Source organism: Apodemus sylvaticus, chromosome 8, assembly GCF_947179515.1.
Source record: "Apodemus sylvaticus chromosome 8, mApoSyl1.1, whole genome shotgun sequence".
Classification (NCBI taxonomy): Eukaryota; Metazoa; Chordata; class Mammalia; order Rodentia; family Muridae; genus Apodemus; species Apodemus sylvaticus.
Window position 1 is genome coordinate 61,239,114 of NC_067479.1, and position 23,069 is coordinate 61,262,182.

Sequence of the window (23,069 nt, forward strand, 5' to 3'; positions counted from 1 at the left end):
GTTCCCTCTGTGGGACATTCCTTTCTTGACTTTCCTTGAGCCACCAGGGCTCTGGGGGTGGGGACTAGATGATGCCAGTGACAGCTGAGGTGGCTGGCATGAAATCATGACACTCCTGGCAGCAGCCATTTCAGCTTTATTTTGACGTTTCGCTCACATGCAAGGAGGATGGGAGGGGTGGATGATCCAACAAGCATCTCTCCATCAGGAAATCATGTCTTGGGGCTTGACATAGAGAAGGGAGGGGCAGGCTGCATTCAGTGGAGAAGTGGGGAGCCAGGGCCTGATACTGAGTGGGGTATCATTAGAACTGATAATGGGGAGTCTGGGTAAGGCCTCTGGCAAGCAGGTCCTCTAGGTCTGTCAACGTGCGGTGTGGAGTTCAGAAGGAGAGCACCCTAAGACAGAGAACAAATTTGCCCCATTTTGCCTCCTACTTTGGTCTCTACATCTATTAGTGACCCTGAATCCATTGCTGCTAGCTTCTGGGGTCTAATTCCCTGGGCACTGGAGAACGTTCTAACAGGCCCAATCCCCTGGGCTCTTATGCAGTAAAGGGCGGTGGAATATTATAAGAACAGCTCAGAGCAGGTTAGCCACCTGATGGGGCCCCTGGGAAGCCTGGGGAAGAAACCTCTCCAGAAAGCTTTGGTGCTGTGTAGCAGTTCTGGAACCCAAAGCAACCAGACTGGTTTCTTTCCACTACTCAGGATGAAAGGTCCAGGCGCTGAGCTCTCTCACCCAGCACTGGGCTGAGTGGGAATAATAAACAGAGACTCCGCCCTGCAGGAGCACACAATTGAAAGAGCTTGGAGCAAAGATCTCGGTTCCAATGCAAGGCGTGCTGACAGAGCAGGGATTGGGGAGCAGGGCCTGTGGAGAGGAGGGCCAGCATTGGAGACTGCCTTCTTATTTCATCCACTTGGTGATTTGAAGGTGACTTTGACCCCCTGTGACAATTACTGTGCCTCTTTTCTTACATCATAGAACAGTGAGACATGGTGCTGAGGGAAACTTGGGGGCTCTAAGGTGCTTTTGGATGAATAATGACCCAGCCACTTGGACCCAGTGTTGCTGTTCTTCTGCCTCAAGCATGCACCGGGCACCTAGATCAGTGGCTCTCAACCTCTCTAATGCTATCACCCTTTAAAGTCCCTCATGTTGTGGTGATCTCAACCATAAGATTATTTTGTTTCAACCTCATAACAGTACTCTTGATACTGTTATGAACTGTAATATAAACATCTGATATGCAGTATATCTGATACGTGACCCCTGTGAAAGGGTCGTTCGACCTCCCAGAAGGGTTGCGACCCACGACACAGGTTGAGAAGCACTGCTCTAGGACTTTCTGTGTGTCCCACTCCTTCTGGGAGTATCCCTATCCCGCTGACATTTCCTGCAGAGCACATAGAGACAGGTTCAGAGCAGACTCGGAGCTTCTTCCTAGGCCTGGATTAAAAACACACCAACCTGCCTCCCAGCCTCTCTACCCTAGTCGGCTATCCTCTCTGACACTCTGAATCCACAGTGTTGTGTAGAACTCTTCCACACGGGACACTACCCCCTGCATTGTCCCCATGTGCCCATCTTTGGGATGGTGTTCTAGTTCCCTTTGCCCTGGTCTGACCTCTCCACCCTTTAGCCATATACAGTTCTATTGCTCTTACAGGAATATCTTATTCACCCCCATGTCACCACCATGTTGTCACCTTCTGCAGAGCAAATGCCTTTACCTCTTCTAGATCCTCAGCCCTAAATAGATGTCTTGTTGAGTGGTCTCAGTGCTGGTTACCACAGTGGCACCATGAGCTGTTGCAAGGGGGCTATGGAGTCCAGGCTAGGTTGGGGGCCTCGTAGAAACATCGCAGGCAGGTGGTGTTAAGTCAAAAGAATATTCTAGAGAGGGCTCCAGTTACAGAAGACTAGAAGATAGTTGTTGAGGCCACCTTGGAGCCAACATGAGGGAAATGAAGTCAGATCATTCCAGCCAGGAATGGAGGAAGGAAGAGCCCGATGGTCCCCAGGAAGCAGACGATAATGAACAGCCAGAGGAATATCCGGTCTACCACCATGGCCACATACTTCCAATCTTCCTTCACCTGGAGTTAGAATTGAGCTTACAGTGACAGGAGCCAGGCTTCGGGAAGAGGACGTGTCCCTCCCACATCCCGCCTCATGGGGGCAGCAGTCGCCAGGCTACTGAAGGCTTGAGAAGCCAAGGTTATCCCACACAGAGATGGGTGGAGAGAGAAACAGGCTTATCGGGGCTGATGAATCCCTGGGCACCCCGTTCTACCTTTCCCCATTTCCAGGTTCAGGAGACCAGAGGGACATGAGGAGACACTAGGACTGCCAAGAGGACACAGGCCTTCAAAATCAGGAGAATTTAAATATAGCTCACAGTAGTCATCTAGCTGCCCGATAATGCACTGTCTCATGCTACCCACCCACACACCCGAAGGGAACAGAAAGAGGCAGGTTGTAACAGAGCTAGGGCTTTGTAGCTCTTCAGCTAATAAGGCAGAGAGAGGATCGAAATTCTTAGACATTTCCGAATTAATGATCAATATCCTTCTCTGCTCAATAGGATCATGCCACAGTAACCACAGACCTACCACTTCTCCTTTGGTTGCTAAGGGGACAGCCAGGTTCTGAACGCTAAGTACTTTCTATATGCAGCCCTGGAGAGGGGAGCCCACCCTGGTTCAGCTGAGAATCTGCAGGGTTTGCGTGTGAATAGGGAAAGTCACAGAATGCCCAGAGCTCTGATGGAGGAGACCCTGTACCACAGGGTAGTGCGAAGGCCAGTGATGCCCTGAGCAGATGTTTCTGTACTTGGTTCCTGCCCCTGTACAGAGCAGTCTCTCCATCTCCATGCCCTGCCCCCATCCTCTCATAGAAAGGCTGCTCAGCCAAAGCCAAAGCAGATGGAAACCAGCATCTGAGCTCCCCAATTTCTGCTCATTCTCTCCCACTTGGGTTGAAGAGAGTGAGATGGGCCCTGTGGTATTCTGTCATCGGCCAGGAAGTGACCAAAGAACTTCTAGCTAGTGTTCCTCTCTTGTGGTCCAGTCCAGACTCCTCAGACATGACTGAGGGAGACTGGTCCTTTCAAGAAGGGAAGGGGGGATTTTTTCCCTGCTAAGCTGGCAGAATCACCCATGGAGGGACCCTTCCCTCAGCCCAACTCACCGAAGAGTCAGCATCCTCAGCCCTCAGGTGGTCAGCAATGTAGTGCACACCTTCTAGTGCTTTCTGTATCTGAGGTGACAGCAGGACCTCACTAGCGTGGGATGGAGCCTTGGCCTCAGGCCCCATGGCCCTCAGATGCAGGCTGCCATGACCATAGAGAACCCCCATGGAAGGGTCCGGGAGGCCTGCACACATACATATGTTTTCATCTTCTTCTTCCTCCTCCTCCTCTGTCTCCTCCCTTTCTTCAGCATCCATGTTGGTCTCCAGCCAATGATAAGTGGGGCTGAGCTTCAGACCTGGGGAGCCTTGGACCTCCAGGGGTGGCGGGGGCCGGTTCATCATCAGCCACTGGGGCACCCGGCCTAACAGGGCCACCCTCACCCAGTTGGGCATGTTGTGGGTGCTGGGGGAGCGGTGGTGTACATTGAGCACGAAGACCGTGATAACGATAGAAAGGGTGACGAAGATCATGGTGAAGAGCAGGTACTCGCCGATGAGCGGGATGACAAGCGAGGTGGACGGGATGATCTCCGTGATGAGCAGCAGGAAGACGGTGAGAGAGAGCAGCACCGAGATGCACAGCGTGATCTTCTCTCCACACTCGGAGGGCAGGTAGAACACGAGCACGGTGAGGCAGGAGATGAGCAGGCACGGGATGATGAGGTTGATGGTGTAGAACAGCGGCAGCCGGCGGATGACGAAGAAGTAGGTGACGTCGGGGTAGATCTCCGCGCAGCAGTCGTACTTCTTGCTGTTATAGGTTCCGGTGGCGTTGATGATGGCCCACTCGCCACTCTCCCAGTAGTCCTTCAGGTCCACCGTCTGCTCCATCTGCTCCAGGTCGATCTTGGCCTTGTCGTATGTCCAGGATCCAAACTTCATCTTGCAGTTCTGCTGGTCGAAGGGGAAGAAGGTCACATCGATGCTGCAGGAGCTCTTGTAGATGGCTGGGGGCACCCAGTGCACAGTGCCCGTGAAGAAGAGGTGGGCCTTGGTCATGTGGGTAACGGCAAACTCCCCATCTGCACTGGGAAGAGGAGACAAGCTGGGGTCCTGCGTATCTGTCTCCTCCACGAAGCAGGGCAACTGGGTAAACAAAGTCACTATTGATTGGCTAGGTAGGGCCACCCATGCAAGGGTATGGATCTCTCCTGCAGACAGATGTATCTCTTCATATACCAGTGTTTTAATTACAGAAGTGAAAATTTAAAATAAACTAAAAAAAAAACCACGATTGCTATTTTGATGTTATCATTTCATATCTGACTCTTATTAAAGACTGTATCTTAATTTTACATATTTCAAATCATGGGACATTCATAGTCTGATCCTGTTTTTATCCATTTAGTATGTTGAAGCGTTTGTGGGGTTTGTTGTTGTTTTATGAGACAGGGATCTTACTATGTGGCCCCAGCTGGCCGACAACTTGCTGGCTGGATTTGAACTTGTGATCCTCCTGCCTCCATATCTTGAATTCCACTATAACAGGTAAGCTCGACCATACCTGACTTGAGTAGTGATTTTTTGAGTGTTTTGATTTCCCTCACGAGCAAATGGGAACTCAGTTCCAGAAGAGGGGGATCCTAGATTTTGTACTCAGAACATTTGTTCCTTTCCAGAAGAGACTAACATTTGGCTGGTGAGGAAACTCCCTGCAGTCTATGTATTTAGCATAGTATTTGGGGCCAGTTTTGTCTACCAGGGCCCGAACCTGGGGGATATCAGATGTGGTTCCTGCCCTTGGGGAACTACATGAAGTGAGGTATATTCATATGACATCACCACGCAACTGGGCATTTGGAATGCTTCTGAGAAAAGGAGGGACTTCTGACTGGGCTCAGCAGGATTACTGTGAAAGTTTCTGTTTAATTAGGCCTTGATCTGGGAGATGGAGATGAGGGCATAAACTGGGAGGCCTCACATGAACAAGGAAGAGATTGGCAGGCAGAACTTCAGGGAATTCTCAATCCTTCTGGGTAGAAATATAGTCTAGTCTTTAAATTCCATCCCCAATTCCTACATTCACACCAAACCTATAGTGTTAATTTTGGTAATTTCACAGAACTACCACTAGATGGTAACAGGCGCCCATTTGGGGGAAGAGACCACGTGGTTTCATTGACCCTTTGCCTATTAACCTGGAGGAGGATTTGCTCCGCACACCCTTTAAATGCCTGCAGAAGTTTGGACTAGCCTTTGTCCTACCAGAAGAACTTGTTGCAATCAGGTATCAGCAACCAGCTGTCTTATTGACAATCTTAAAACTCAGACATGTCTGCTGTGGAAGCTTTGCTTCTGATCTGTCAGAGAGAAGCAGAACCTGGAAGGATCCAGGTGCCAGCTCAGGGCACAGAGCTGGAGTGTGGGAGCTGGGGCATATGACTGCCGAAGCAGCAAGCAGCAGGGGTTTAAGGCTTAGACCACCGGCGGGGGAGGGAGGAAGGGGGAGGGGTTGACTATGCTATCCAAAATTATGTCACCCTTCCACCCCACCGCCACCAAGAATGTTCCATGCCTATTTATATCTCAGGAAGGTAGCAGTGTCCCCCAGAGACCTGCTTTACAAAGTGTGTCAGCAAGAGACACTGCCATCATTTAAGTATTAACATAATAATACTTATTATTAATACTTTAAAATATTTAAAATATTAATAATACTTTATTATTAATACAGAGTATTTAATACTTAAATACTCTGGACTTCTCTGTGAAACCTTACCCAAGCCAAAAGGAAAGAGTAGGTTTTAATTTCTTTTATGAGAAATAGTGTGTGTGTGTGTTAGTGTGTGTGTGTGCACACGCGCGCGCGCGCCCGCGTGCGTGTGCACACACACGAGTGTTTACGTGCATGGGGGGTGTGGTGCATGCACATGTGGGGAGGATGCTAGTGCTTGTATGTATGTATGCTTGCCTGTTTGTATATGTATGAATGTGTGTGTGTGTGTGTGTGTGTGTGTGTGTGTATGCTAGTACACATGTGTGAGTATGTATATGTGTGATGTGTGCATACATGTGGGGAGTGCTTGTGCATATTTGAGTGTATATAGGCCTAAGGCTGCTATCAAGTGTCTTTCCTTGATCATGCGCCATCTTTTATTCTTGAGACAGGTTCTCGAGAATCTTAGGCATGTCCTTTTGGCTCACCTGACTGGCCAGTGAACTCCTAGGATCTGCATGTCTGTCTCTTCCTACCCCCAGTGCTAAAGTGCTCTCTCTCTCTCTCTCTCTCTCTCTCTCTCTCTCTCTCTCTCACACACACACACACACACACACACACACACACAACCCGACAGAGACAGAGAACCACACCCAGCTTTTTTTAAGTGACCTCTGAGGATTCAAACTCAGATTTTCTTGCTTGCTCAGCAAGAGCTCGTGCTCACCGGGCTTCCTCCCCTCCAGGGATACGCCTTAATTAAGAAATGGCTTCTTACTTGTTGTAGAGAACAATATCTGGGATCCAGATCATCTCTGAAGGGACGCGGAGGGAGGTGATGTTGCCAAACTCAGCCGGGTCCCAGCGCAGCTTGTAGTCATTCCATTCCTGCTTGGGGGAGGGGTCACATGAGAGCACTGCCTCGCAGGGACCTCAAGGTGACCTGAAAAGACCCCCGGAGTCCCTCTCCTAGCCCCACAGAATCCACAGAGTCTGCGATGCCAGGAAAAGGCTCTGGCCTGGGAATCAGGCCGTCTGATAATCAGCCCGTTTTGCTCTGACTTTGGTAGTGGAAATCCCAGGATGCCAGTGCCAGCACACTCAGCCCCCTAGCTGTACGTCCCCTTGTTTGGACTCTCCCCACCTTGTGAATCTGTTATGAAGTCACTCATTCTCCATGCAGGGCTTGCCAGAGATAGCCAATGAAGCCAGGAGAGGAACCTATGACCTTCAAACTATGCTCCAGAGACCTCCTGATCCAGGAGTCCCAGCAGGAAGAGAACACTCTAGGTCACAACTCTGCTCCCACTGGAGCAGGTCCAAGTGGGTTTTAAAACCAGGTTTTGTTTGTTTTGTTATTGTTTGTTTGTTTAATGAGATATCGTGTAGTGCAAGCTGGCTGCCAACTTACTGTGAAGGTAAAAAGGAAGAAAGAAAAAACATTACCTGAAACGTTTGCTCCTCAGCCCCTACTCCCAGGCTCTGGAGTTGAGTTCATGAGCCCCCATGACCAATTTATGTGGTGCCGGGGAATCAAACCCAGGCAAGCACCATATGAAACTCAGCTTTACCCTTTAGACCCCAAAACAGAGCTCTTATTCTCTCTCTAATTTATCTTTCAGGATTTCAGGCTCATACGTTTGAGGACACTTAGAAGAAAGGGGGGCATCTGAATGCCATAGGCCTAAGACAGGTGAGTCACCCTTTCACAGAGAAAATGGGGCTCCCAGAGTGTAATAACTTCTCCAGCATCTCAGGCTAGTCCCAGGCAGCTGTGGAAGGCTGGCTCCACCAACTGCTCTTTCCTCTCCTCCTCCACAAGCCCTGGCGTGAGTGACCAAGGATCTGGACCTACCCCCAACCTCTCCGTCTCATGCCTTTCAAAGCTCCTTCCTCACTCTGGTTCCCATTGGTTCATCCACAGAGATGAGGCTCAGACCCTCCATTGACTCCAGAGTAAGCAATGTCAGAAATGACTGGCTCAGAGCAGCCCCTGACGCAAGCATCTAGTTTAGAACTAGCGATCACATATCCAGGACCCAGAGAGTCAGGGGTTGTGTGTAGGACCCCCACAGTGAGCAAGGAACCTATCTGAATGACTGAAATGTGACCTTGGTCTTTGTGGGTTTCTGCCTGCTAGCCTCTGAGTCAGGGCCAGTCTAGTACCCAAGGGGCCTGATATGAAGCTGAGAGCAGGGGACCGATATACACCCATAAATGTCTATCAGCTTCTACTTTCTGTCTCTTGGGACCCTCACTCAGGGAGGCTTGAACCACCAAGTTGACAAATCTCCTGCCAAAGGGACCCTAGGGAAGGAACCTGAGAGTGTGAATGGGGGATCCCAGCCTTTCAGAATCTTCCAGAGCTTTCCAAACACCCATGTAAAAGACAGACATGTAAGGCCGTGCTTCTCCACCTTCCTAATACTGCAGCCCCTTAATACAGTTCCTCATGCTGCGGTGACCCCCAACCATAAAGTTATTTCGTTGCTGTTTCATAACTGTAATCTTGCTACTGATATGAGTATAATGTAAATATTTTTGGAGATAGAGGTTTGCCAACAGGCTGTCATCCACAGGTTGAGAACTGCTGATGTAAGAGAATCCATTTTAGACAGCAACAGACTAGCCACAGCTGGCCAGATGCTACCAAGTACCTTAGTCACCATTTAAAGCAGAGAAAGCCATCTGACCACCAGGTCACTAATGCATGCAGTATGGTAAACGGGTCATTGCTTTAAGCCTGTGAGTTCTGGGGTCGTTTTTCAGGTAGCACAGACTTTAAGCCACACCTAGAAGGAGACAGTTCTTGGAGCTGGGCACACCTGGGTACCCCCTTGTCCTATGATGAAAGGGTGCTGATTCAGTGAGCTGTCCTGTAAACCTGGGACTATGAGATGCTTGCTTCTAGAAAGGCATCCTTTGGTGCTGTGGGTAAAAAGAACAGTTGAATAAGAGAATGACCAAACAAACAACCCCTGGGGAGAGCAGCCTGCTGTACCACAGCTGCCTCACACCTTTGGAGGCGACTAGTCATGACCCATGAATTTAGTATCTTGCTGCTTGATGATGAGGGTCCTAGAAGGGCCTGGAGACTGCACATGTCTGCCAGCTCCTACTAGGGGAGGCTTACCTGCTTTAGCCAGACATTGGTGGTCATCATTTGATTCTTCTCATCCTGGGGTAGCAGAGATAGAAAGTAAAAACAGTTGGGGTGACTGGTGAGCCAGCGCAGAAGACAGAGTGTATAGGAGGCACTTTGAGGATCTACTTACAGGACACCCAAAGCCCAGCCGCTTCTCCTGTCACCAGCATTCAGATTCCTCAGGATCACCCGGATCACAGAGGAAGGGGTTTGAGCATGTGTTTTAGAAAACCATCTTTTGACAACCTGTGCTCTTGGGGGCTCCAAGGCGTAGGAACAAAGACACCATGGCAACACAACAAGGTAGCTGCATGCTGTGACCAGGGTGGGCTTTGAGGGTTGGTGGGAGAAGGGCTGAGCTGAATCCAGAGAGAAGAGAAAAATCATGTGGGTGGTTGGGGGGGGCGGATGGGAGGGGGCTGATCAAGGGAACGCAGCATGGAAGGGCAGGCTCACCACATCTATGAGCTGGGCAATGGAGAGTCCAAAGCGCACAATGACCACATCAGAAGTGTTGGGCACTGGCCGTGCCCAGCGATTGTAGCCTCCGAACAGGTGTTTGAACAAGCGGTCTTCAGCATGGGTATGTGAGCTTTGCTGGGCCAACACTGTGGGATAGGGACAGAAGAGAAAGAGTCTGCATGAGGTCAAGGAGATGAGCCTGTGCCTTTCCTTATGCCTCCCATCAAATCGGCAGCACTCTGCATCATGTAGCCTCAGCAATAGGAAGCCTGTCTCAAATCCCATTGAGGATTCTATAAATTAATGCAGATTGGTGCTTAACACAGCACTTGTATAATAACACACCAGGCAAGCAGCAAACACTTCTGGTGTCTTCCTGATTTTAAGTAAAAAGTCAGGGAATTAGGGTGGCCACAGCTGAGTAAGAAAGCTCAGACCTGGAAAACAGTCTCAGCCAGAACCAGCGAGCCTCGAGCAGTATGTGGGAAGGGATGGGAGATGACTGAAAGGGGCTTCAGTCTGCTATGAGCCTGGCTGACAGTGAGAGCTTTTCCATTTCCATCCACTTACAACAAGCTACTGATGCCCACGAGAACATCTCCCACACAGGGTACCACCCTGAGTTCTTAAATCACCAGCTCTGACCAGTTCTCTTCAGCTGTGCAGAGCTCTGCAAAACTGTCTATTGGGATTTATTGTCTTTTGCACTGTGTTTTGCATAATAACTTCTCCACTCAGGGGCTCTGCTGTCTGAGCAGGCAAAGAACTACCTTACAAAAAAACCCAGAAACTCTTCAGCAGCCATTGGGAGAAAGTACAGCAATGGCCGTAGCTACCGTGTGTGCAGTCACATATCTGCCCTAGCCTGTGTGCTGTAAGCTTCCCTCATCCCTACCGTAATCTTTGGTGGTCTACGATGCTGTTTGCATTTTGAGGTCAGGAACCCTAAAGCTTGGGGCATTCAAAGGCAACAAAGCTGCTAGTACAAGTTGGAACAGCCTTTCATCTTCACCCTGTGGCACTGGCCACCCAACCATTGACCTTAAATGCTCCCTGTTCCCTTGAGAATGAAGGGAGCTGGACTTCAAAGGAGTCCACTGTGTAGTCTGTGAGCACACGGTGGTAAGATGAAGTCCTAGTGGAAGTGGTGGTGCCTACTCACCTGCTGGCATCAAAAGCAGACACCAGAGATAAAGATGTATCTGGAACTGGAGAGCAGGATGGGAGGGGGCCATGGCTTCATAGGGTCCTGGTTTGCCTTGGACTACCAGGAGCTGACTTCTGCGAGGCTCCATCTCTCTACAACTGAATAAACAAGGGGAAGACTCTTAGGGTCAAGCGATGTGACATCTAGTGTCCTTGTCTTTCATAGTCCATAAAGGTTTAGAAGCTGAGCAGATGGCTGTCAATGGACCTGCCTGAATTGTGGACCCCTTGGCTGCTAGCTTTGCTGGGGAGATAGACTTCTCCTTTTTCCAGAGCCATTGGATTGTTATTTACCAACTAACAAGCTAAGACAGGACTGACCTTCACAGAAGAAGGTGCTAGCCTTCCTGCCATAGTGGCCTCAACTCTTCATCTATAACATGGGGCTAACCACATTGGACATGGCAGTCAGCAGAAGTACTTGGCTACTAATGACAATGACCCAAAGATGTAGGCAAGCTAATGCCATCCGTGTTGATCGATAGAGAGACGGACAGCATATCTAAACAATGGGACACAATAAAGGCATCAAACGGAATCAAGTACTAACATGACATCTGTAATTGCTGGGATGAACCTCAAAAACATGCTATGTGAGAGAAGCCAGCCACATATTGCATGAGTCTGTTCACAGGTGACCTCTGGGACTTGCTGGCCACCCAGCCAAACTTAGCCATTCAAGCTGTAGTCCCAGTGAGAGGCCCTGTCTCAAAAATAAAGGTAACACCTGAAGAATATCTGAGACTGTGGCCTCTGAACTCATGTGCACACATGTGCACCCCACACAGGTGCACCTGCACACACACACACACACACACACACACAGAGAGAGAGAGAGAGAGAGAGAGAGAGAGAGAGAGAGAGAGAGAGAGAGAGAGAGAGAGTTTATCTATCCAAATGTCCCGTGTGTGGTACCCTGTGTATACAGACTTGATAGAACACTGGCTCTTAGAACAGCCATAGTATTTCCTTTTGATAGTCATGAGAATGTTCTGGATATTCTGAGACATTTTGGAATGGTGATAGGCACACAACATTCCTAAAGCCCTGAATGCCACTCATAATTTGATACCGTGTGTTCTTAACCATGGCTTCACAAATATGTGTAAGAAGATGCTTTAAACATAGAAGTGGCCACATCCATGCAGGAATCTGGAATCACCATAGTTACCAATGGAGCTGTGAAGCTACTTTCCCCAGTGCTCATCCTTTAGTCTATCCTATCCTATCTCAAGTGACCCATTAATGCCACCCACTGCTGCTGTCTCTCCTCCAAACTGTCACCATTCTGCATTGTGCTCCTTACCCCATCCAGAGTCTGCAAACATGACTTTGAGTCCAGGACATAAGCTGAGAGCTCAGCTTATCTGCAGGGTAGCCTTGACCTTCTGGAACAGGTTCATAGTCCAGTGGAGTCATAGGCATCTGTTTGTGAGCTACAGAACACTGAAGGGGGGAGGGAAGGCATTGGGTTGTTCTATGGAGGTCAATGCACCGTGACCCAGTGGGAACACATAGTGACTGTCTGTGCCAAGTAGAGAAAGAGTGAATGGGGGAAGGCCAACATGCTGCAGCTTATGGGACTTATTTACTACTATAACTGACAGCTCCAGGATATGTTTGGGGGGAAAGCCTCCCCGGCCCTGCCCCACATCAATTTAGAGATTTATCAATATTTGTGTTTTTCGGCCCCTGACCCACAGCCTCACCATTACCCCTCACCACCACACTCAACCTCTCCACCCAGCCAGATCCTGCATTCACAGCCTCCTCTGGGGTCTAGCAATAGAGAGAGAGACCATCCAGTCCCAACTGGTACATTTACAACCCAATCCCTGCACCTGAACTAAGGCTTGGGAATCACTGAAAAGGTAGGAAGGATCATCACAGCCAGAGGAATAGGGTGTTTGCTGTGAGACTGTGTCTCCTAGAAATGTCAGAAGCTACACCCAAGTCTCATCAACACAAAATGAGCAAGGATGTCTGTTTTAGTCAGGGTTTCTTCTATTCCTGCACAAAACATCATGACCAAGAAGCAAGCTGGGGAGGAAAGGGTTTATTCAGCTTACATGTCCACATTGCTGTTCATCGCCAAAGGAATTCAGGACAGGAACTCACACAGGGCAGGAACTTGGAAGCAGGAGCTGATGCAGAGGCCATGGAGGGGTACTGCTTACTGGCTTGCTTCCCCTGGCTTGCTCAGCCTGCTCTCTTATAGAACCCAAGACTACCAGCCCAGGGATGGCACCACCCACAATGGGCCCTCCCACCCTTGATCACTAAGTGAGAAAATGCCTTAGAGCTGGATCTCATGGAGGCATTTCTTCTAGGGAGGCTCCTTTCTCTGTGATAACTCCAGCTTGTGTCAAGTTGATACACAAAAGTATCCAGAACAGTAACAACGGTAGACATGTAAACATGGAAAAGGAAGTCCATGATGCCTCTCTGGCATAAAGAACTACAATCAGCTAAGGAAAGCTGAGAGCTGGAGAAATGGTCTTCCTCAGGAGAGAGCACACCATTTAGTTCTCTAGTACCAAATGCTTATCCCTGGAGCCACACATAAAAGAATCATTATATACAGCGTAGGCAGGTTATATTTATGTATATAGGAATATATACAATATATGCATAATATTTAAAAAGACACCAGGAATTTGAAAAAGAACAAGAGGGGATGGATGTGCTTGGGACAGTTTGGAGTGGGGGTGGGAGCAGAAACTATTCAATTACAGTATAATCTCAAAAAAAGTATTATTTTTAAAAATGAGATTTTCATTCATCTGCTCCCTTGGGAGACTACCACCCTAGCCACCTTTGTGTCTGTGCTAAACTGCACACATCCTGACCACACCTTTCTCTGCATTGCCTTGGTTCTCATAGAGGTGAGTGGCTTTGTCCTGACCCTTCCCCAAATGTCCCAGGGAATGGGTTTAAAAAAACTAGTGATTTCCAAAAAGTGTCAGCGCTAGAAAGGTCTTCCAGAACAGCGTCACCTACAGGGGAGCAACAGGAAGGCTGGCCGTGGGAATCAGCCCTTGCTGATGGTACCAGCCTTGGCTGCCCCTGGAGCAGGCACAGTAGGTGCTACCCTACCCCCCACCTCCCACCCCCCACCTCCCACTCCCACCCGGCTTCCCTAACCCCAGCTCCTTCACTTCCAGGGAAAGGGATCAGAACCAGCACGTTCCCTTATCTTTACATTTTTCTCCTGTGTGCCTGCAGTCACCTGTTGTCTCTAGGGGCCTAGGTTAGAGGCATTTTTAAACTTTTTTTTTAAATAAAAACCTTTTTATTGCTTCTGTGTGAATTTCACATTATGTACCCCAGCCCCACTCATTTCTCCATCCCTTCATACTTGCCTTCCACCCTTTCAACCTCCCCCCACCACAAAAGGAAAGAAAAAAGCTCTTGTAGTGGAAGCTGCCCTGTGTCACAGTGTGTCCCACGGTACACCCTTTGTCCACACCAGTTTGCATGCAAATGTTCATTGCACTGAGTCTTTGGTCTGTTCGAGGCCTCTGGCTTCTGCTACACCATCAGTGCTGGGACCTCCCTGGGACTCCCCTCGAATAGCCTGTTGTTGCCCTGTGTCCTGGAGATCATGTCCTGCCAGGAGTCATTCTCACTTAGATCTCAAAACCTCCTCCTCAGCCCTCTTACATGCTCAAGCCTGCCTTTGGAAGAAGAAATATTAGCTCTCAGGTTTGCAAATATCAAGTTGGTCAGCACATATAGAGCTCATGTTGGTTAGAACAAACAGAGCTCACCTGCAGTTAGGTTACTATAACAATCTCTTTCCACTTCACCTCCTCGTGATCTGTTTAGTTTGCCAGCTTCCTTAAAGCCCAAGCCAGCTTCGTCATGAGATTCTGAGAGAAAATTCTGAGAGACTACTTCCTAGAGACAATGTTTAGAGACAGTGCTTGCCCCCTGAGAGACTGTGCCCGGGAGACAATGTTTCCCCCTCATACCCCCTCCCTACAACCTGCTTGCTTTCCTTTATATTGCAGTGTGTAAAACAATAAAGTTTGACAGCTTGATCAGAATACAGACTTGCTGTTCGTCTCCATGTCTCCGTGTCTCTTTGTCTCTCGCTTTCCTCTTAGGTAGTTCCGGGGACCCTATTGACTGTCCTGTGGGTCGGGACAATGTAGTTTTGGATCTACAGGACCGGACCCTTCATATGCTCTAGCGGTTCACAGATGGAGTAGATGATGGGGTAGGCGAAGTCAAAGCCTTGATCTGGGCCTGAGAGGTATCTGAGCTGGTCAGCCTGGCAGCTCTCCGTCACCACATACCAGACTTTCTATCCCTGCCCGGGCTAGGTCATCCAGTGCCACCACCAGCAGGGGTAGAGGCAGCTCTCCTGCTCTTGTGACCTCAGGGCGACTCACCTGCAATCCCCACAACCAGGACCAGCCATCCCTACTTTGCTGCCCAGAGGAGTTGTGGGCCTGCTCTCCCTAATGTTGCAGGTGAGGGACAGGGCCAGTTCTTACACTCTCATGACCTCGGGGCCAATTCTCCTGCCTACCATAGGTGGTGAGGGACAAAGCAGGGAGGTGAGCAGGAGGGCATGCCTCCCTCAGCCGCACCACTGCACAGCAGACACGTTGTAGGGTCCAGCTCTCCCATGCCTCCACCCTCAGGCTAGCTCACCTGCAGCCCATCACCAGGGTCAGCTCTGCCATGCAGGGCCTGCTCTCGTGAGTGCTGTAGCCAGCGAGCGCAGAACCAGCTCTCCCACTCTGAGGGCCTCAGAGCCAGCTCAAGATAGCCTGCCCAAGGTAGCAAGAAGGAGAGGGGGAGAACATCTCTCCCTTGCTCAGAGACTTTTTAAAACTTTGTGACACTTTTCTACATTTCTACATTTTCTAAATTTCCTACCATAAGCATAATATTGAAGAGTCTTTTTAGTATGCAACGACACCCACTGTGTGTTTTACGTGTCCTCCTCCAGTCTCACAGGTGCGGCTTCACTCCAAATTCACCCAGCACTTAGATTCCAGTCCACCATCGGAATGGATACAAGCAATCAGGGTGAATTGTGTGATGAGAGGAGTAGCCTATCTCCCCAAGAGACATGATAAAGAAAGCATTGTCTGTGCTCCCAGTGCGGACCATAGAGCCTTAAAAAGGAAGATCCTGGCGAAAATGAACCTTGAACACACTGTGCTCATTGAAATAAGATAGGCACAAAAGGACAAACATTGTGTGACTCCAGTTCTAGGAAGAGACACCTGGAGTCATCATATTCCCAGAGACAGAACTTAGAGTCAGGTGGGGATGAGGAGGTGGCATTTAAAGTGTAGAGCGTCAACTTGGGAGGATGGTTCTGGAGTCTGCGTTGGTAGAGAGACACCATGTTGCTGGGTTTGCTGTCTGGAGGCTGAGGGCCTGGCCCATGGCACTACCAGTATTTTATCATGATAGTAACTGTATATCAGAGTCCATCTTGTAATCTCTCTAGGTTTAAGACATCTGAACTCTCACATGCCACCCACACTGGGGCAAAGGGAGCAGCAGTTCTAAGAAGAGCAGGATTCTGCTGAGAACTCCCTCCTTAGAATGAGGACTGAGAAGCTCTGGTGTAAACTCTCCTCTTGAAATGAAGACCAAGTTCCCTACTTGCTCTGTGCCTCCTGCAAAATGTGTCTGGGGAGAGAACAGAGGCCTGGAGAGTTGATGGGGAAGACCAAAGTTCACCATTCTCAGCAGGAAGTGTGAGCAGGGGAAATAGCTGTCATAATCTGGTTACTTGACTTATGTGTAACTTGTATATTGTGCAGTATGTGGTGTGTGTGTGTGTGTGTGTGTGTGTGTGTGTGAGTGTGTGTACTTGCGGAGGCCCCAAGTTGAAACTGGGTTTCTTCCTCAATCTCCACGTTATTTATAGAGGCAGGATCTCTCACTATACCTGAAGCTCATCAATTCCAGTTGGTCCAGTTATCCAGCTTGCCCACGGGGACCCCATAGCTCTGCCTCTGAACTGCTGGGGTTATAAGCAGCCTCCACACCTGCCTGGCGTTTATCTGGTTTCAGAACTCTAGAGCACACACTTTTGTGCTAAGCTCTTTATTTATCAGCCCAGATACCCCGGTTATCTAATCTTTATTTCTTTCTTTCCCCTATCCTACCCTTCACCAAGGCCAACAATAACAATGTGCATAGTAAGTAACAAACAGAAAATGAAGCCACCTGGATGACAGAGAGGAACCATAAGAAAGAATAATTCTAGATAACTCATTTGTCATGTACCCTGAGTGATCCCTGACATATTTATTTGTTCCACAACCACCCCCTTGTTGACTTCAATGCCCCTCGTTCCTTGAGCTTCTCTTCCAGGCTTTAAATGGCCACCCGTTTGGGGGAAGCCCTTCTTTAAGTTTGATTTCTGTGCAAACACCCAAGAAAGACTATATAGCTAGGCTAAGCTGAGAGACTTGGACTAGGTGGTTTGTCCTATGCCTCTCTTTTTCTCTTCTCCTCATCCTCTCTACCTTGGGGGAACTTCAAGGCCACCAGGCCTTCAAATTTACCTGCAGGAATGAGTGATGTAAGCCTCACTCTCACAGTCATAACCAGCCAGGGGTTATAAAGAGAAGGCACAAAACTCAGTTTCTGGAACTGGAGAGATGGCTCAGTGCCTGAGACCTGGATTCAGTTTCCCAAAGGCACCCATATCAGGCCTGTGACCCTAGTTCTAGGAATCTGGTGTTCTCTTCTGCCTTCCACAGGCACTGGGCACATACATGATGCACAGAGACATACATCCCTGAAACACAATTGTACACATAAGATAATAGATAATTATAAAAATTAAAAACCTCAAGTCCTTATATCCAGCATCCCATGGGCAAGAAGACACACTGTTTTGTTCTTATGCTAGGAAACAGGCTGGGTAAGGACCATTCCAGCATCTGTCTCATGTTAACATGTCTTCCTAAGAACAATTCACACTAACATCCCTAAGGTTTACAAAGCACATTGGTACCTTGTGGGCCAACATGAAGACTGACATCATCCCCGGGAGGGCCCGGAGGGAAAGTACTAATGTTTCCTATGTGTAATTAAAAAATTACTTCTTGGCAAAGTTGATGAATCTCTCCAGTTCTCAGAGCGTAGAAATGATAAAACTGGGGTCAAACCCAAGCCCCTGCTTCTAAAGTATATGGTGGTAGCATCAACCACTTGGGTGACCACACAAGAGCTCACTCAGCCAATACTTGGTAGCATTCTAGAAACATGGACGCTATGACCATAATTGCCAAGCCACCAGCAAGACTGGAGTCCCTGATGGACAAGGTGTTCATTCCCAAGCTGGCTCACCTGGGTCCAAAGTTCTAGAATGTTCTTGTATATGCAGGCTTCTGAGTCTTCCCTTTAACTGATACCGTGGCTGTAGATTCCAAGGTTATAGTCTGAGTGTTATCACAGGGAATAAAGATTTGCTCCCTCTTATTAATGAGGCCAGGGATGCAGGAGTGCTGAAGTTGTGTTGTTTAGAGATCAGGGAAAAGATGTCAGTTAAGGGCTGTCTGGAGCAATGTGCAAATGAGACCCCTCTGGCTCCAGAGGCTGTGTTTGAGTTGCCTCCAATTTCCACCTTTTGTAATTAGCCTACCATGATCATTTCATTAATTTGTCACCGGAAACCAAGGAAGAAATTGTTCCACGTAATCAGCAGTAATTAGAGTAACCTTCCACCACTAGTTACAAAGATTTAAAGTGAAAGCCTTTGGACTCAGCCCCAGTGTCAGAGTATTAGCAGTTCTGGATAAGGATGCTGGTGGGGGGGTGATGTCGCTATTTGTTAAGTCTGGGGAAATGAGACCTATGCAAACAAATACACAAACAAAAACTATTACATACACATACACACCACACACACACACACACACACACACACACACACACACACAAAATTATTCCACATGTAAAGGGCTCAGGTGTGAACGGTCCCATTGGGGTGATGCTCACGAGGGTCTAGCACCACCACCTCCCCCCCACACAGCCCCAGCACTTCTCGCAACCTGGCTCATCTACCTAGGTTCAAATCCACTGAAGTCAGTGTAACTCGGGCCCTCTGCCCTGTCCACCCTCCTACTGCAGCTGCTTCTTAGCTGCGCAGTCATCAGAACACACTCTTAACCTTTCTGGAAGCCCTGCCTCTCCCCCCAAACATGCTTAGATCCCCATCCAGAGACCCCTCATGCCACAGCACTACACAGACAACCCCAGTTCTCCACCAAAGAGACCCCCGGATTAGAGGAAATGGTGCCAGTTGTTCATTTTTCAAATAACACTCACCAACATGCTCCAGGGACGGAGGGCTCGCACTTTGCTTCCACAACTGCTCTGCTCGTCACAGCAGAGTCACCTCTCAAGGTCAGGTGGAATCTTGAAGGTCTTGTGCCATCACCAGCCGAGGCAGTACTTCTGTCTAACTCCAATCTCGACCCACACAAGCTGTAGAGGACTTGCCAGCTTTCACGTCATAAACCACACCACTGTCACTTAGTCTAATTTGTCTAAGTGAGTAGAATATTCACTGAATGAAGAGATAAAAGAACAAGAGGATGGGAGTGATAAGATAAAACTACTACTACAAGACAGAAGCCTCCACAGCCCTTAGGTAGTGATCCCTTCACAGAGTTCTGAGCAGGGTGAGCAGGGTCAACCAGAAGGCTGAATTTTGCCCAGCAGAGCAGGTGACTCCCAGCATTCTGACATGACCATTTCCTAAGTGCTCACAAGTTGCTAACTTCCTTCTGAACTCACCCCCAGAATCTCCCCAGTGTGCGGAGCACCTACTCTACCTAGTCTAAACCTTGGGAACGAACAACCTGCTTACTTACCTGTGGTCACAGAAGAAGGTGGGGCCCTCGGGGCATGCGGGGAAGCAGCTGGATGGAGATGAGGGGCAGGTAGCTGATGAGGGTCCCTTGGAAGCTGTGACAGATGCAGATCAGAGCTCAGTCACTTCAGTTCACAGTTGCACAGACACGGAAGCTGGAAGGTTTGGGAGGCACTATTGGGATGAGGGACTCAGGCTAGCTTCCTGGGGATACATGGTCGAGTTCAGCAGAGCAGTCAGTTTTCCGGGGCTACTCAGCTCCAAGAGACAGTATAGGTGCCTCGGAAGAAGCTCTCTTGGAGAGCCAGCCACCAGCACTACAGCTTCTGCAGACTGTGCACTCGTACTGTGCCTCTCTCTCTCTCTCTCTCTCTCTCTCTCTCTCTCTCTCTCTCTCTCTCTCTCTCTCTCTCTCTCTCATACACACACACACACACACACACACACACACACACACACTGGAAGGAGGAGGAGTCTACTACCGTTCATTCTTTACTTTGTGTCCAGCACAGACAGATGCGGCTCTGGCTTCTGTTCAGTCAATTACTATGATGGCTTGCTCCCGGCTCTGAAGGACCCTAGGCTCTGGGGCTGTCATGTGGAGTGTCTTTGGATCCCTGAACACACCCCAGATGAGGTCCTCTAGGATTGTAGGGCCTGTCATAACAATGTACAGTTGTCAGCAAAATGTGAGTGAGCCGTGGGCCACTCAGCTGACAGTCGCCTCTGTTCTTTCTCACCTGGAAGGTACCTGCCCTGGCTCCAGCTACTGCCTGAGGGTGCCAGGGTCTCTCTCCTGCCTGCTTTGGCTTCAGGCCTGTCTTCTCACCCTCCTTGCACATGACTTCAATGTCTATCTTCTAGAGATATCAAGTTGTCATACTCTAAATCTACAAGCTGACCTCCGGTACCTTTACAGTTTGTAGATTATCACAGCCAGCTTTGTGCAGCTGGTTGCCTGGGATCTCCAAGGCACCACCCCACACTTAGTGACCCCAGGTTTTCTCAGGCCCTGACTTCTTCCTTACTGCTCTTTCCCCTTAGCCCCTCCCACCCAGTAACTCCAAGCTCTGCCTCCCCACTGAACTACTCCCTCTCAAGGCTTTCTGACTTCTGTGGGCAAGGGCTACTACCTTTGCTTTCCAGTTCTGCTCTGGATTTGTGACCTCGGGCAAGTCTCAAAAGTGGTTTGTGCCTCAGTTTCCTCACAAGTGAAAGGAGGGTATGAATGATGGTGACTACCCATAGGCTTTCTTTGAGGAGCCCATGAGTTGGCATGGGCACTGTGAATTACTTCAGATGGCGAGAGTGTCTGTGACGTTTGTACAAACACAAACATTTGCATGCACTACATTTATCGCTGAGTATTTGATTGCTAAAATTTTGAAACACTCATATTCTCATTAATCCTGATTTAAAATGTTACCATAACATCTTGGCATCTGCAAAAATGATGCTAGCTGCATGCATTCTTTACAGGGAAACTGGAAAATGGGAAGGAGAGAGGGAAGAAAGAATCAGAGGTGAAGGGAAGGAGGAAGAAAAGAGGAAGAGATGGAGGGAGGAAGGAAGAGGGAGAGGGAAGGGAGGAGGAAGGGAAAAAGAAAAAAGTATCAGATTATATCTGTCAAGATTCTTGGCTTTCAGCAATAGAAACAACCATCATTTAAGGAAAGCAGAAGATAAAGCCACGGGGCAGCTTGCAGAAGCACTTACAAAACTGGAGGGCCTGGTGGCCAGGTGGGAACAAAGGAAGGATCAGCTCCACTTCAGCCCAGAGCAGCCCTGTTGCCTGCCTGGTAGACCTCTGCTGCAGAGCCAGGCACCAAGTCAAGCATCACTGGTACTGGCTACCTCAGCTGTCCCTGGAAATCAGCCCTGCTGCCGCTGCCGCTGCCGCCGCTGCCACTGCCACGACCAACTCTCCCCCCTCCCTGGTTATACATGTTACTGGCTTCTCATACAAAGGTCAGGATAAATGCTTCTGATTAACTCTGTTCCCAAGAATCGGATGTGAGGAAGGCTGAAGAGGCAGGCGCCTATGTTGTGGTCTCCTGGGTGGAAGGTGGGCTTTGTATTTTCAACATTGGGGGAGGATTCCTAAAATATGTCAAAAGAGTAAAATTCTTGGGAAGTCCCTTCACCCCCATCTAGAGCCTTCTCTCTGTGTGGAGACACATATAGCCCTCTACAGCCACAATCCCCCTTGTTCTAAAAACTCATGCCCAGAATTTGTTTGAAGCATCATCATAAAGCAGTTTATATTCACAGTCCTCGGAGACATAGCATACCACACCCAGAGCAGGCAGGAGGAAGAGGTTTAAAGGGGAAAGCTCTTGATTAGAGAGCCCTCTCCTCGCCTCTCCCCTAGCCTGTTCTGGATAGCTCTAGAATTTGAGGGGTGGTTGTTTGTTTTTTGTTTGTTTGTGGGTTTTTTGTTTTGTTTTGTTTTATGGACAATATCTTACTATGTAGCCCTGGATAGCCTGGAACTCACAGAGATCTGCCTCTGCCTCTGCCTCTGCCTCTGCCTCTGCCTCTGCCTCTGCCTCTGCCTCTGCCTCTGCCTCTGCCTCTGCCTCTGCCTCTGCCTCTGCCTCTGCCTCTGTGGTTAAAGGTGTGGGTTCAGGTTCCTAGATTGCTTCATTTGTTACCTTGAAACAATCTAGAATGATCTGGAAAGAGAGTCTCATTTGAGAGATTGCCTACATCAGATTGACCTGTGGGCAAGTCTTAGAGCATGTACAAGGGCATGGGTATGCATGTATGTGCTCGTGTGTGTGTGTGTGTGCATGTGAGTGTGTGTGTGTGTGTGGTGTGTGTGAGTAAGTGAGTGAATGCATGTGCACGTGTGTTGTTTTTTGGTGAAGGGTCCACCCCACTATACGTAGCACCATATCTCATATGGGGGGTGATTCTGAACTGTGTAAGAAGGCTAGCAGTGTGAGCCTGCCCCAGTCGGCAGCCAGTATCTTCTATGCTTTCTGCACTGTTTCTTTGGCTGTGAACTGAGTTCCTTGGTCCAGAGGTAATAAAGAAAATGCTGAACTCCAACAAATATCCCCCAAACAAACGCAGGTGTTCATTCTAACCTTGGAGGTGCCTTTTAGGAGGGTACATTTTAGGAGGAGGCAGTAGTCTAGTGGTACCCATGGCCCAAGGCAATGTGCTGCAGAATCTCTACTTAGGAAACACTGCTCAATTAGGGTGAGGTTTTGTACAAAGTTTCTTACAAGTCGTTTATGCCCTGTGAAGAACAGTCAGGCTGGCTGGAGCTCAGATCTGGAAAGTTAGAGTGAGCTGCTGTGCAGGTTACTCCATCATCTCAGCCATGCAGACCAGGGCCATGCAGAGCAGAGCCATGCAGACCAGGGCCATGAAACCCAGGGTCATCAGACCAGGGCCATGAAACCCAGGGTCATCAGACCAGGGCCATGAAACCCAGGGTCATCAGACCAGGGCCATGAGACCCAGGGTCATCAGACCAGAGCCATGAAACCCAGGGTCATCAGACCAGGGCCATGTGACCCAGGGTCATCAGA

General features: G+C 49.0%; 1 protein-coding gene across 3 annotated transcripts; it reads right to left on the reverse strand.

The window, feature by feature from the left end:
- Positions 1-121: 121 nt before the first annotated feature.
- On the reverse strand, positions 122-20,175 carry Chrna2 (cholinergic receptor nicotinic alpha 2 subunit). 3 transcript variants are annotated; one of them, XM_052191149.1, is made up of 9 exons: positions 20,010-20,175; positions 19,529-19,622; positions 18,981-19,221; positions 10,624-10,766; positions 9,456-9,607; positions 8,988-9,032; positions 6,633-6,742; positions 3,196-4,225; positions 122-2,102 (listed from the first exon to the last, which is right to left on the reverse strand). In XM_052191149.1, exons 4-9 carry the CDS (start codon positions 10,754-10,756, stop codon positions 1,977-1,979), a joined length of 1,596 nt encoding a protein of 531 aa, XP_052047109.1. In that variant the 5' UTR covers positions 10,757-10,766; positions 18,981-19,221; positions 19,529-19,622; positions 20,010-20,175; the 3' UTR covers positions 122-1,976. The 3 variants fall into 3 exon arrangements, with proteins under 3 accessions (XP_052047109.1, XP_052047110.1, XP_052047111.1); XM_052191150.1 differs by lacking the exons at positions 19,529-19,622; positions 20,010-20,175 and having other exon boundaries at positions 18,981-19,313; XM_052191151.1 differs by lacking the exons at positions 8,988-9,032; positions 9,456-9,607; positions 10,624-10,766; ... (1 more) ...; positions 19,529-19,622; positions 20,010-20,175 and having other exon boundaries at positions 3,196-4,089; positions 6,633-6,872.
- Between the last annotated feature and the right edge of the window lie 2,894 nt (positions 20,176-23,069).

What these genes read in the sequence shown, in the direction of transcription:
- Chrna2 (XM_052191149.1), bottom strand. Translation starts at nt 10,756, where the DNA reads ATGGAGCCTCGCAGAAGTCAGCTCCTGGTAGTCCAAGGCAAACCAGGA. An exon ending in TCTGCTTTTGATGCCAGCAG is followed by an intron (nt 9,608 to 10,623) that starts GTGAGTAGGCAC and finishes CCTATCCCACAG; the next exon opens with TGTTGGCCCAGCAAAGCTCA. An exon ending in GATATTGTTCTCTACAACAA is followed by an intron (nt 4,226 to 6,632) that starts GTAAGAAGCCAT and finishes TCCTCTTCCCAG; the next exon opens with TGCAGATGGGGAGTTTGCCG.